This window comes from Gymnodraco acuticeps, unplaced genomic scaffold, assembly GCF_902827175.1.
Source record: "Gymnodraco acuticeps unplaced genomic scaffold, fGymAcu1.1, whole genome shotgun sequence".
Classification (NCBI taxonomy): domain Eukaryota; kingdom Metazoa; phylum Chordata; class Actinopteri; order Perciformes; family Bathydraconidae; genus Gymnodraco; species Gymnodraco acuticeps.
In genome coordinates this window covers 3,858,069-3,873,377 of record NW_022990583.1, presented here as the reverse complement: position 1 = coordinate 3,873,377, position 15,309 = coordinate 3,858,069, and the positions used below count along the sequence as shown (strand labels likewise).

Below are 15,309 nucleotides of genomic sequence, written 5' to 3'. Positions count from 1 at the left end.
TGATTTGCATCCTCTCATGGTAAAGAGTGTCTGTTTATGAATGACAAATACACACAAACAATCCAGTGAACTTGATCTGTTTGTACATGACATACATTTGCCCTGCGCTCCCTCAATATAAAATAGGAGACATTGTCAGTTATTCAAGACAAACAGGTTTGTGTGTGTGTGTTGTCCATGTGCCCACTTTGTAAACAAAACTGAGCTTCTTTGTGAAGGAGCTTTTATCAGCCTGGAGTATCTCTCCAAAAAGGCACCAGACGGATTTCAAAAGATCTTTCTTTGTGTTTTTTTCATCCCTGGTTCAACACACGAACATTCACACGCAAACACACACTTAAGCGCACAGTGAAGAAACTCAATCAGGAGCTGGGCCTTTCTGTTGTGTAACTTATTTGGTGGGTTGCTAAGGAACATGAGATGAAGCCCGGAGAGGGTCCGGGGATGACTTCTGTTATGGAAATACTCGCAGCTACAGGCTCTGCGTAGGCTTCAAGTGTGTGTGTGTGTGTGTGTGTGTGTGTGTGTGTGTGTGTTCATAAACTTTGAATGTGGCTACTCTAAGTACTTGAGATCTATAAACTGTCACAAGAGCAAAGATGATCCAGATGTTCAACATTTGTTGGCCCAATAAAATGTTCCTTTCAGAAATATTTTCAGGGATAATTGGAAAGTGCTTGAATCATCACATGACAAGTGTTGGATGGACAAAGGCATCGCTCTTATTGAGAAGTGGCCTACTGTTCATGAAGTCGGAATCCACATGTGGATTGGAAGGGAACGCCTTAGTCTATTGAGCAACTGCATAATGCTTCTAGCAACTCTCTTTTAGTGCTCACCCCAAAAAGGGATTCACTTCCCGTCCACAGTGAGGGGATAGAGAAGAACGGAGGTCGTTCTCCCAGGAGCTGGGGAAAACCAGACCCCCCCTCGAACCTTGTGTCTTTTTCAGATGAGTCCTTCAGCTCGCTGGCAGAAGAAGGCTACAAGATTATTTCTGAAGTCTCCTCTGCACTGAAATGCTTCTTCATTTGAGTTTCCTTCTCTTTGCTCCAGGTCTTTCTCCTTCTCTGCTCACTAAAGAAATAAGCCCTTTGGTCAAACTGCAGTTTATCTTTGGCAGCCAGGTGCATAAACACACTAACAGTTGTTTTTTGTTTTTGAGTAATCAAGCAGCTCTTCAAAGACACATCAAACAGATCCCTCAAAAGATGGCCTTTTTTCCCATGGAATGATCCACACACACACACACACACACACACACACACACACACACACACACTACACACACACACACACACACACACACCTACACACACACACACACACACACACACACCACACACACACACACACACACACACACACACACACACACACACACACACACACACACACACACACACACACACACACACACACACCACACACACAACCACACACACCACACACACACACACCACACACACCCACACAGAGGAGAGGTGTGTGCTGGTTGTGCACAGGCCTACAAAATTGTTGTTCTATCACCTGAGAGAGCACCAGGTCACATGCTGCAGGACCTGCTGCTGAAAATGACACACACACACACACCCACATATACACACACACGCACACACACACCACTCTCGGGGCCCCCTGGTAGTCACACGGCTCCATAATATAACTGGGAGACAGTGGGAAAATTGTGTAATCTGTTGGAATAGAGTAGAAATATCAAATATCACTACTTGTCTTCTAAACGAAATGCTGACATTACAAAATGCATGGTTTTATACTGCAATGGCAGTGAGATCAAAAAATGTGGTCTGAATGGAAGTCAATGAGACATTTTTGAGATAAATGAAATAATTAAAATAATGAAACAGGCATTTAAAGGGTTAACATCCTGACAATTATTGAATGTTTGGTAGTTTTGAGTATGTTAGAAGTTGTTTATGTGATTCATGAAAAAAAAAAAAGTAGAAAAAGATATTGATGTATGATGATTTAATAGCAGTTGTTGTTTGGGACGTGTACATTTTTGCCACGAAGGTGTCCAGAGGTAGTATATCACACTACGTAAAAAATAATCATGCAGTGAAATCAATTTTGCTGCTAATCTTTGACTCATCCAAGACTCTAACAACCACCAAAGTTCCATGCCTCTACTAATTATTATATTGAAAAAAAATCATTTTTTGTGTTTTCTTTTAAGACAAATGAAATAATTAAAATAATGAAACAGGCATTTAAATGGTTAAGATCCTGACAATTATTGAATGTTTGGTAGTTTTGAGTAGTTAGAAGTTGTTTATGTGATTCATGAAAAAAAAAAGTAGAAAAAAATATTGATGTATGATTTAATAGCAGTTATTATGAGCGTGTACATTTTTGCCACGAAGGGGTCCAGAGGGTGCAAAATGCATCACGAGAGTATACAAAACATGTAAGAGTAAACGACAATGGATTTAAAAAAGTTGACTCAAAAGAAGACTTCTTGCAAAAATCCATGCCAAAAGCTGTAACAGCTGAAATGATCATCAAATTTAAAAAAAAGTCAGGAAAAATGTACAAAAATGCCTGAGGAGGGCACAAGGGTTAATTTATCTTTTTAAAAAAATAAATAATTTAAGAACCGTTAAAGAGTACCGTTAAAGGACCGGATCGATAAGCGGTATCGATAAAAGTAGTAGTACCGTTAAAACCTTAACGATACCCATCCCTAATTAGCAGTGGCAAATTCAAAAGATATTTCCCTTACTAGTTAATGCCAACAGGAGAGAGAATATCGGACACAAACACAACTGCTGAATGCTAATGTTGCCTTACGTCTGTTGGATGTTTAAATAGCCAACTGTTTACTAACAATTTTTCCATACCAGGTTAGAAAGTGATGATGTGTCGGAGTTGGGACACTGCTGCCCAAAAGTGACCAAATTACTCAGTTATCGTGGGTTTTAAAAACTCACAAATGATCGATTTTATTATTCCGTCTCACTACTAATCAAGTACAATATATCCTTTCCCTAGAAGAATTTTAATAGGTCCTGACAAGCACAAACACAATGTACAGTTGATCTGGAAATGTGAGCCTAATTTACACAGAGAAGGATGTTTTGTATTACAGACACATCTGACTCAACCAATGATCTAATCACTGTCTTCCAGATCAGCGTGTACAAGAAGAAAGGGCGTATCAGAGAGCGTGACGTCTGACTCAAGAGATTTAAGACTGCTGAAATAAATCAGTGGGTCCAGAGTGGCTTGAAGGGTCTCAGATGTAGGAGAGCTGTTTGATGTTTGTTTTGCTCAGGTCAAGATTTAGCTGAGCTCCAGCAGATTAAACATCCACGGTCCAATCTTGTGGTGTGTGGCAGTACTTGGGTTTTGATTTGCAGATTAATGTGGTGCCACAAGTTAGACTTTTTTTAATGACCTCATGAATACATTCATTTATCCCTCTGACACACAAAACTAAAAGTTGCGACGTGGCTGCACGTGGATTGTATTAAAGCTCCTGTTCTAATCATTTTTATAAATCATTCAGGTAAGCACTGTAGAACAGAAATGTAAGGTTTTGAAAGTAAATAACGAGCATTTTCAAGATAACAAAACCAAAAATGCCAAGACTATCTAAGCCTTTATAATCACATAAACATAACTATAAATTGCAAAAGATTAAGTTTACAATTTTTTTCATTTTAAAATATGTTTTCTTATCATTATGAAACAGCAGACTATGTTTAAATTAATGCATTCTTAACTTTCTATAACCATTAATTAAGCATTTTGAAAGTTTTCATGATTTTGTACAAACTCCGCCTTTGAGTTAGAAAGTCAGAAAAGCTTTGTGTTCATGTAGGGACATACCGAAACGCGGGTCGAATCTCCAAGCAGGGATGTGATCATTTTCCTTCAGGCCACTGTCGGCCGGCAGGGGGACGGACACCGTGATTGGCTCATTCACCTGCAGCTCCACTCCGTCGCTGGCCAATAAGTGCACAGAGATGGCTGCTACAGGAGTCAACTCAAACCTCTTCTCGTTCCCTGTGAGAGAAGCAGCAGAGTGTAAGAGAGAAAAACGCAGTGTAAAGGGAAAGTGAGTGGGAGTAAGGTGCACAGGAGGGGGGGGGCAGAGAAAGGAGCAGACAGCAGGGGGGTGGGGGGGAGTAACATGAAAAAGCATAGATAAAGGAGAGTTGTCAGGGGAAAGACAGACAGGAAAGAAAACAAGGGAAAGACAGGAAAGAAAGGAAACAGGATGAAGAGTGAAAAAGCTGAGAGACTGAGGGTGGAGAGAGATGGCTTGTGATGCCTGGAGGGACAAGGTACGTGCAGTGGGGAGGGGGGGAGCTTTTGAGGGGTATTGAAGCTGAAGGACACACACATTCATACAACAAACAAACACACACCAAGACGTGGATGCCTGAAAGCGTGCAGGCTTGTGTTAGACACACAGGGGTTATTGTGTTTCAGGAGGTCAGATAGAGAGGCCTCTCCAGGGTAGAGCCTCTGGGATGTACCGCTGCTTCTCCTCTTCACTCCCCACCCCCCCTCTGTCATCCATGCCTGACTCTCTTTAGTCCTATTTCTGCGGTCGAGTACGTTACCCTCCACCGGTTCGAGGCTCACCTGTGCCGTTGCCGCTGAGGACCTGCAGGTGGGGAAAGTGCTGGATGTGCGAGGGGGAGCAGGCCACGGTGAGTAGAGCCGTTAGGTTTGCGTAGGATGTGTCGGCGGGAAGACTCAGAGCTCTGCGCTGGAAATGAACACTGGGCTGATGCCTGAAACCTTGAGGAGCAACAGACAGAGAGGCGTCAGGAAAACAAGGACATGTTGACTGAACACCAAGTGCATCAGTTAGGCTGTTTGTGATTTGCTATTGGAGACAAGTACATCAAGGAAATATAAACCGCAAGTTCTCCATCTACACTTAAGAATCAAAGGTTGTATCGGTCAAAAGCTCACTCAGTGTAGTATATGCATTATATGTGCCAAAAAGGTCAGTATGCAATATGGATTAATGATTAGAACATTGGTAAACCTAATCATTAGAGAAATAAATAAAATGTGCAGATGTACTTTAAACAAAATGCAAAAGGCCAGAATCATTGTGAGTATAAATTATATAAAACAAAGAACAACAAAACTTTATAGAGGGTTTCTGATTTTAATTCAATGGAGAAAGTCAGGAGGTTTTTCTCCTGACAGAATCAGTCCATCTTGCACAGTGATGTTTTACAAGGCAATTTTCTACTCCTTGTCTTGGCCTAATGCCTTTTTATAAATTTGGCCATGAAATTAGGCTTAATGGAGGCAACTGTGGATCAATACAGAAGAGATAATGCCTTGCTCGACTGTTCTTTCAGCAGCGTGATGCTTCCTTCTGATATTCTGCTGTGCAATTAATAGCTGCCTTTACACTTCTCCCTATCTAAACTCTGTCTTCCTTGAACATATTTGACATAAAGAGGAATAAACAGTGAAAACTGCATGTAGCCGGACTCAGCAAGGTGATGTCATTGTGGTCTGACTGTACCGAGTGCACATTCCTGAGCAGTGAGGCACACATCCAGCTGTATGAGGGCTCAATCTGTTTCTAGTCGACATACATTTTGGCTTTGCAGTATAACCATCATATTAAACGTTCATGTGTTTGACTCTGTCTGAGTTCTTTAAGTTCAGGTGTGAATGTTATTTCCCTCTGAGGATCTGTTTTTGTGAAAGGAAATGACCCCAGTTTCTGTTCTTTGTGTTTTCCCTTCCTCAACTCTCCTTGTTGTTTTGTTTCCCTCCACTTTCCTCTCACCTCATCTGTTCCTCCTTCTGTTGGACACTGCGCTGCCCATCCCCCTTTCTCCCTTATTCTCTCCAACTGCTCCACTTTCCAGCACATACTGTATCATCCTCTTCCTCCTCTTTTATTCTCTGTCCTCGCGCCACATGCCAAGGTTTATCACTCCCCCGGGCAGACAAGTTCACATCATTGTGACAAACAAAGTGTGTCGGACAGAGGGCAGAAACTACAGTCCACTCAAGCACGTGCGGAGTGAACTCAGGAGGTTTAATGGTGTCTGAGAAGTTTTTCTTTTAGCTAGACATAAAAGCTGACATATAAAATTACTCCCTTGTCGGTCACAGACAGACAAAAGACCCCAGCAGACAAAGAGGCCATATTGATTTTGCCAGAGTGAGAAAGCCTCATCTAATATAATTACACACACCTCAACAAAGGGGCTGACTAACAAAGACAGACTCATGATTTATATCTGTGCTTGAGTGGAGAGAGGAGGGTCTTTTTTATTCAACAGTAGGCCATTTAATGCATAGGCGGGGCTAATTATGTTCAGTTCTTTATACAGAACAAAGCTGTGAATTGAATCAGTTTATTTTCATTATTAAATATGGGTGAAAATCTGACTCTTTTTGTTTACCCAAAATGACTTGCAGTAGGTGCATTGTCAGCAGCTTGATGCATGCAAACATAAAACATAAGAATATATTTAGATATTTTGTTCGTCCTGTCTTGAATCTCAAGTATATAACTAGTGGTGTACCAAACCTCATTTACTAAAGTGATTAATGTCTTAATGATAAACAACTTTGAATGCACAAACATATTTAATTTGGCAAAAAAACGACATTGGACCAAAAGACCTTGAGAGGAATTGTGTCGACACTGTGGGAAACATGTTTATACCAATCTGCTAAAAAAAGTTTAGCTAAATACACAGATAACACACACACAGCGTTTACCTTGTACGCCTGAAACAATCTCTACAACATCCTCATACACCATCAGAGTCGCAGCTCTTTCTGGTAGCAGGTCCAGGCTGATGGAGGAAAATACTGAAACACAAATAAAAACCACACTCCACATTTACACACAGAATAAATCTACAATCAGATAAGAAGCAAAACGGCAGCAATCTACCAGGCCACTTTACTGATCGCTATGACACAAAACAAGTCATAAAAACATCTTAATACATTTTTAATGGTCCTGCTTTCATCCTGTCTGCTGTGCAGGACTCAAGTTTGACCCAGCAAACTGCACTTCTCTCCTCATCCTTCCTTCCTTTCACTTTGCATTGTTCGGAGCTGGTAAGCGTGATAATCCAATTGGCCGCCGTTCTGTTGGCTCATAATATTAGCCCCCATCCAGTCCGCCTCCCCAATGCAACACACACACACACACACACGCACTACTGCCGCCTCTTGGGAGGTATTGTGTGTAAGTGTGTGTGTTAGTGAAAGGAAAGCTTAAGCTGCCCCCTTGCTGGGTTTTGGCATCTATTGTAATAAATTAGTAATGGAGCACTCCACTCGTCATTGGCTCTCACACCTGGCACACACTCACACTATTTATATGTCACACTAACATACATACACACTTTGAGCTAGCTGGCAGCACACAATGAAATCCATAACCTGCAAGCCAACCTACATTAATGTGGCTGTCCTAATATCCACCCGGCATTTGTCCACACACACACACACACACACACACACCTACCAGGTAATCTAGAAGGAGTCCAGGGCACAGAGTTTGGCACATATCCCCGTTTGGTTGCGGTGACGACCAGAGGTGTCCCAAGGCGGTAGGGGAAGCGCAGGTAGGTGTTGCCATCAGTTGACGAGGTTTCCGTGGTTACAGCAGTGTGGTTGGCGAAGAGATGCACGGCGGCTCCTCCGAGGGGCTGGTGAGTGCTGGCATCGCTCAAGTGAACCTTCAGAGTCACCTCTGCGAACGAAAAGAGCGTCACTGAGCCGTGTGTATATCGATGTGTTAGTGTGACTGCAGAGAGAAGTGTGCGTTATAATTACTGCAGTCATCTGTCTAACCGGGTCTGTTTCAGTGCCAGGCCCTTTGATGGCGTTCCACATCCCAACCAATCACAAAGGGACGGCCTTCTGACCATTTCCTGGATTCTAGCCAACGACACTTACCCTCTAAAACAATGGACTATTTCCTTCTCTCAAAGAAGCCTTAAACCAGAGGGAAAAAAACAACTATATGTATATTTATAATAACCATCTCTAATGGGGGAATAAAAGACTGGACACAGACTGCCTGTTGACCGATGAAAGGCGTCTATAGATTGAGGGACATCAACAATAACAAGTTCAATTCTTCGAATCCTGTGTCCGACTGTTTTCTTTTTATAGACACATTTGATAGATTCATTGAGAAATGTATCGGTATAATATATCATTTGAAATAATACAATTCTGCCCTAGGTAAGACATGCACACAAGGTGTCTTCAACACATAACCCCTATCTGCTCTTTATATTTAAGCAAAACAAGAAAAAAGTTATTGCCCTGGTGCCTGACGATTTCATGCATCTAAAAATATCAAAAGAGGAGGAGGAGTTTTGTGACTGCAGAAGATGCTGTTGCATGGATGTTACTTTTGTATCAGTGGTTGTTGTTATAAATGTTAGAACTAAATTATTGATGCATGCATGTGTAGACCACTTTAAATGTGTTTTAAGTGGTTCTCATTTAAATGTTTCTCTATATACTGCTGGGTATCTTGTGAATTCCTTCATAAAGTCTCAACCGAACCAATTCAAGTACATCATTCATTCATTTAGCTAATCTAACATTTGTTCTTCTTGTAGTGGAGTACAAGTAGTACTATGCGGCATTAAATTAAATATTTAAGTAAAGTACATCTCAGTATCTCAACATTGTAGAGGAGCCTACAGTACCTAGTTACTTTATACCAATGCAAAAAAAGGCACACACACATCCATTTACTCCTCTGCAGAGGCAGGTCAAACATTGTGATGTTTATTATACCACAAGCGGAAAACAAACAAGGATCATTTCAGCTTTATGTCCCAAAAGTATGATAAAAACAAACTTGGTACAAAAACACTATCATTTAAAACTCCACACACACCATTACTCTCGCTCTGCCTTCACACACACACGACAGCCTCAGCCCTGTTTGATCATTGGCTGCTGGTTGACCCATGGTGACCTTTCAATTAAGGCTGAAAGGGTTTCTCCCTCCTTCACCTAAACATGCCCACCTCCCCCATCTTCAATGCGACTGAATTTCATCTTTCTTTTCGCGAACCCAACCTCCGCGACACACACTAAACAAAATACATACCCCTGGCTAGACTGATCCCCCTCCCCCCACTCAGGGATCCTGCGGTCAGTGAAGAACCCTCTCTTACAATATCTGGTGAGGGTTCACCCCGAGTGCAGCTTAGCTCCACCTAAAAACAGAGCGCTGCCCCAAATAACACCTTTGCATGGATGGAAGTGAGGAGGTTTGGCAGAGCAACGAGTCATTTCCAAACCATACACATCATTACCCAGAGAGGCTTGGTGTGAAGATGTGCTCTGTGGCTACTTTCTGACCCCTCACTTCATTCCTCCCTGTTATTACATTTGCAGTGTCACAACTAGAGGACAATAAAACAAAAAGATGTCTGACAGTCAGACACTACCCATTGCATTAAGATTTCATGTGTGTATTGGAGAGATCATGACCTCACTTCCTCTCCCACTCCCAGTGATATGTGGTTAGGGGTACCAGCTGTGCTCACTTTAAAAAGAAACTCCCCTGGGAGACTCCAGATTGGCAAATGCAACAGTCCCCCTCCCATTCCTTATCCAATAAATCACTACTGTGGTGACATCATTGTTAAACAAGCTAGGAGTCTCTTCTCTGCTACGACACACAGGAGTGAAGATGTTCGGCCTGAAGACTGACAGAAGACCCCGATTTTGTAGCTAAACCAGCACTTTTGCAACGGCTTAATGCTTTATTGAGACCTCATCCGAGTGTGTTGAGTACCATATGGAGTACAAAGGCATCAAACAGAGTTTTGCCTGACCAACGCTGCGATCTCAAACCAATTATCCCAGGCAGCAGCAGCCAAAGCAGCGGGGTGGTTGTGTGTGTTTGTGCCCGAGTAGACAGAGATGAACCCGAGAGGAGAAAACGGAGAGGACAGACTGAGTGTGTGTATGTTTTTCAGCCTTCTACAGCTTGAATGAATGGGTGTTCATCAGAAGTTACAGGGAGGCGAAGCATTTCTACACCACCATGATAAACTGGAAATGTATGGTATGGTTGGCATCCATTGGGTGTGTAAGGGGGTTTGGTGCTCTTTCAAGAAGAGAGAGGGGGGGGAGCAGATGCTTTCTGTACATGAGTCTGAGTGAAGAGCTTGCTTGTACACAACACCAAGTACAACACAATTGCATCTCATTAGAAATGGTTAGAAATCACAAGGAACTGGGGCTCAAAGTGATGTCAATGATAACATAAAGACATATATTTTGTTTAGAATGAGCAAACAAACCAAAATGTGAATGACTTAAAAGTTAATCAAGCTTCTACTGAATACACTGAAACTTGCCACTGATCTAAACAGAGACAATAATCTTCCTCAATTCTAATACATAAAAAAAAGAATTTCTTTCATGTTTTTTTGTACACAGCAGGTTGACTGGTGCTCTTCTAGTAACTTCATCTCAATATGAATCTACTTTTGCAATGATTTAATGGATCCATTTAAAATACTCAATAACGTGGAATTGGTTTGGTTAGAAGATCAAATCTTAAATAAACCACAGTCAAATATAATCAGTGGGCGAAGAGGTGACAGAAAACCTTTTGTATCATCTCATGCAGAAGCACATGGTTGAGTGTGAGAGGGAACAGAAATCATGTGACAATAAGCGAGGTCTCTCAAAACATCGGCAAGTTGTTTTAATAATGAAGAGGTAAAAGTTAATTTGGTCACTTTAACTTCAAGTTCCAACACCAGTTGATTGTGTTTATGGATGTTAAACTTGTTCAACCTCAACAAGAGCTGAAGAAATGTATTCACCATCTGATTTTCAGTGTGGTGAGCTATGGTTTAAAGTAGAGAAAGCCTTATAAAATGTTAAAGGAAGGATAACGTGTGAATCATTGACAGCGACAAAATATCAAAACATGGTAAAACACAGACACAACCGAACACACTCCAATCTGTTGAAGTTATGCTCTTAGGCATAATAAATAAACAAAAGGGCCATCAATAGGTTTTCAGCCTGCTATTTTCCCTCATCTGGATTACAAGTGAGATTAGATGGCAAAGGTTGATCCCATTAGCTCAGCAGGGGACGAAGACATAGGTTACATCACCGCGTCTCAGACAGGAGACCAGATGCACTCTCTTCATCTTACGAGGGTAAATATTCCCGTCTACATATTGCACGGTTAATGGTTCTGCTCTTGAGCTCACAAGGTTGTTGTTGTTGTTGTCCCTAAATACTATGCTTTCTCATGACCTGATGTATCCTCACCATCTGGATCTGCTGTTAGCCCTTAAACCAGCATCTTGTGATTAAAATCAAGCTTGGCAAGCTGGTGACAATATGATCGGATTGATCTACTTCCTGGCAAACCTTGTCCAGCTTCAGCAAATGTTTGTCTGCTGGAGATGCAATGCCATGCCTATTATGGGCGGCAGTAATGCGAGTGAGATCTATATCTGCGGGAAGATTGTCTGTCTGGCTCCACTCATCCATGCTGTCTGCTGGACAGAGCAGAAGAAGTCCTCAGTATCGAACTGAACATAACCTCCCCCGGGACAACTGAAGGTCAATCTGAGGCAAAGTGAACACCAGAGAGAGGGAGCAAGAAAGAGAAAAACATAGCGAAGAGGGAGGCCCGGGACAGACTACACATTGTTCTCTATCGGAGCTTATGGCTGTGAAATTAGCCAATTTTCAGGACACATAAAGTACAGAATGACAACCATTAAAAGCAGAACTACTTCAAAAACGTCTAAACTTATCTAAAATGATCAAATATCAGAAACTAACAACATCCTTTTGTTGGAAATCAGAGCTTGTTTTGTTTTTTTAAACCTCTGACTGATCTACAGCATTAGTTACTGAGTGTTTAATTTCATACATAGTTGTAGAGAGAGGACTGAATGTAGGCCAGCCACAAGTGTAAGCAAAACAAATACAATGTGTGCAATGTGTGCGTGCTTGTACAAGAAAGAGATAAAAGTGACGGATCAAACAGATGCAGCTCCACTTTAGTAGTTATTATGACAGGAAAGCTTCTTAAGTAAATTACAGAATAAGATTAACAGATAATTGTGATTCATAATCCACTTTGATGAATGTGCTTACAGTTGAAGTGACAGGACAGACCCTGGATACACACAACTTTACCAGCTTATTGTATTCCAGTAGGTGCTATTGTGAATTGAATTCTTAATATCTAAATCAATAATTATTCACATTAGGCAAAGACAAATAGCAACTCCCCACATTGGAAAAGCAAAAAAAAGTTGTTTGAAAGATTTGCTTTATTGTTTATTCAAAGATTAATCAATTATAAATATTGTTGATTACTTTCAGATAATCTACTAATTGCTTCAGCTCTCGGGTTTTAGTTTTTTAAGCTTCATTTTGTTTATAGGAAATGCCAATAATGTTTTATGTATTGTAGTTTTTAAAAGTCACTTATGTGCACGTTCTTCTACTTCTACTGTGTATACCACTCAATAATATCAAGTGTGATATCAATACATTTGATCTTATCTGACAAGTAACTAAAGTGAATAGTTTGTAATTGATCAAACTATTGATCTACACGCCTTTTAATTACTGCTTCTTTTTAAACCAAAAAAGCCACACATTACTTTGTGTATATGTTATTGAACTGACTAGCTTTGAATTTAAGAATACTACTTTGACACAAAATGAATCTGAATATCAACTATAGGGCTCTGGGAAAAGGGAAATCTTTTACTTTTTTTACAGACAAAAATTACATGATTAGTCAAGAAAATAACTATCTAGCTTAAATGCTAAGTATAGAGACTGAGCAGATAATTAGCTAAGACAGAATATATGTAATATATAAATAAGCTATATAATTATAGGTTAAGATATCCAGCAGCAGTATGTTAAGTAATTAATAGTAGCTACACCTTTAAAAGCATTCAAAACAATAATCCGATAATTGAATATGATTTTTAAAATGGGACATTTAGCACAATAAGTAGTTTTATGATTTTTTGATGACAATACTGTTGTACTTTTACTGAAGTAAGATGTTGGTTGCAGGACTTTTACTTCACTTTCACACTGTATCATTTTTACTTTTACTTAAGTAAAATATCTGAGTACTTTTTAGACCACTGCTCCTTTCATACTAATTGGTAAAGTGGTCAAAGATAGTTCCCCTACCCAGATAGACTTACGAAGACAGTTTTCCAAAAAGCTAAAAATGACAAATCACAGCAGCTGGACTCCTTTGCTGGAGTATTGTGGACAATATAAGGACTTATATTTAGTCATTAGTCACTTAAAATTATTTTTACACAATTATGACTACAGCAGATTGATTTTCATGTTATCCAGGACACCAACCAAGTTGGATAAAAAACATTTCAGATAAGTTTTCAGGCTGTCTTTCTAGCACAAGCTAACTTGCTAATGCTAGCTAAGTTTAGGTCACATCAGCATCCGAGCTGGCTAGCGGCAGCATTAGCCACTTAAAAACATGAGCTCCCTAGTTTATTATTAAGTACAAGATGTTTAAAACACTGTTCACCTTCTGTGGCGGGGTCCTCCGGAAATGTTTTAGCGGCAGCTCTGGAGACAAGGTATCCCAAAATGCAGAGCACAATCGCAGCGCCTCGTCTCCACTCCGCAGCCCGCATCGTTGCAGATGTGTGTAAAAAATTAAATAAAAAGTCCAAATCTTCTGTTTGTAAAAAACTCACTGCATACACACATCAGCGGACACTCGGTTTATTCCATAAAGGAGGCGACTCCCCATGTTTAGCAGCATCAGCATTCCTGGTTTTTCGCCTGTGAAGCCGTGTTTCCTCTGTGCCGCTGTGCATCCCCTGGTTTTTTATTTTTTCATCGACGGGTCAGAGAGGAAGACGGCCCCATTTCTCTGAGCTCATGCCCAGTAAACAGCACCAACAGGCGGCTTCTTCCACACGCAGCACCGCTAACATCTGCGGAACAACAGCGCCACCTGTCAGACAGATAAGGTTAAACCATAGGGTTAAACACGAGAGGATATACTTTATTGATGACAATCAATAAATCAGAATCAGAAACAGGTTTATTAATACCACCAGGTGGTTTACACCAAGCGGCAAACTGTGGGGTAGAGCCGGGAAGCCAATACGGAAGTGCCACACACTGCAGTTCATATATTGGCCGATAGGCGATGGCTGCAGAAAGGAGCAATTTCCATAGACCCCCATGTTAAATGCCCGATTTTACAGCAGAAAAAAACATGTTTCTACCCCTGGCTCCATACATTTTATTATCGATATAGTTAGATTCCACCTTCATGATTATGGATCTGTGAGTGAATTGTTTTCTAACGCGACCCTTTATATTTGGTCTTAAAGTTTGTGCATAAATTAGGGCGTGGTCACTTTGATTGACAGATACGTGCCTCACTGTCAGCTAACAGCAACTTGTCCAATCTGCTAGGCTACAACCATAGAGGCTACAACGTTAGTTAGTTGTAGTTACTGTACTTGATCCTTTAGCTGTGTTCGTGGTGATCGTGCCTGTTAGGGAATATTGTTACAAATACCAGTCCAGATAATTAAAATGTCGTGCTGTGCGCTTGAATGTACTAACAGATCTTCCAAGAAGTCTACTTTCAGCTTTTTTCGGTGAGTAAAATGATAATATTATACATGTTAACCCCGTTAGCAGGTGTTTGTGTGCTTGTTAGCTTAGCCTGTTATGTAGCTTATTAGCCAGCTAAGGACGTAACCCTTTATACATATATACAGTTTAGTTTATGATTCAGCCTTGGGTAAGACTTTTATACTATATGGCTATGACGCCCATAATGCTAAACGGGAGCAAATGTTAAAAGGGGTGGGCCGCCGGAGTCCACGCCGCCGAAGCTAACGGGGCTGCAGGGTGCTAGCTCGCTAGCGCGTCCCGGCGGCCGTAGCTAGCACCCTGGGGCTCCGTTAGCTTCGGCCAGCGGCGGAGTCCGGCGTTATAACTGGAGATCAAGGAATGCATCGTAACGCGGACTTGGTTCGCCTGCAGCCCGCTGTAGTATTAGCCAAATAAATGATGTTGAGCAAGGCTTATTAAGCTGAACACCGCCACAATTATTCTGCTATGTATCGGTACTTATTTTTATTTTATTAACGTGTGAATGACAAGCATTAAGAATAATACCAAATAGCTAATTATCTTGCAGATTGTCTCGTTTGATTATGAATGTAACGTTTATATAGTGGAACTACACTGTTTTATCAAAACCAAAGTGCCACGCAGTGACTTGGTATGCAT

At 41.0% G+C, this 15,309-nt stretch overlaps 1 protein-coding gene across 3 annotated transcripts in view; it reads right to left on the bottom strand.

The window, feature by feature from the left end:
- The window catches only part of fam171a1 (family with sequence similarity 171 member A1), a 21,326-nt gene extending 7,164 nt beyond the window's left edge, over nucleotides 1-14,162 (bottom strand). The window contains exons 1-6 of one of the 3 annotated variants that reach the window (XM_034228236.1): nucleotides 14,112-14,162; nucleotides 13,577-14,011; nucleotides 7,499-7,726; nucleotides 6,739-6,831; nucleotides 4,615-4,773; nucleotides 3,853-4,029 (exon numbers count right to left, since the gene is read on the bottom strand). In XM_034228236.1, coding sequence (XP_034084127.1) covers nucleotides 3,853-4,029; nucleotides 4,615-4,773; nucleotides 6,739-6,831; nucleotides 7,499-7,726; nucleotides 13,577-13,685 — 766 coding nt within the window. In that variant the 5' untranslated portion in view covers nucleotides 13,686-14,011; nucleotides 14,112-14,162. Of the gene's footprint in view, nucleotides 1-3,852; nucleotides 4,030-4,614; nucleotides 4,774-6,738; nucleotides 6,832-7,498; nucleotides 7,727-13,576 lie in introns of all 3 variants that reach the window. The other 2 variants (XM_034228237.1, XM_034228235.1) reach the window with 2 other exon arrangements.
- Nucleotides 14,163-15,309: the final 1,147 nt, after the last annotated feature.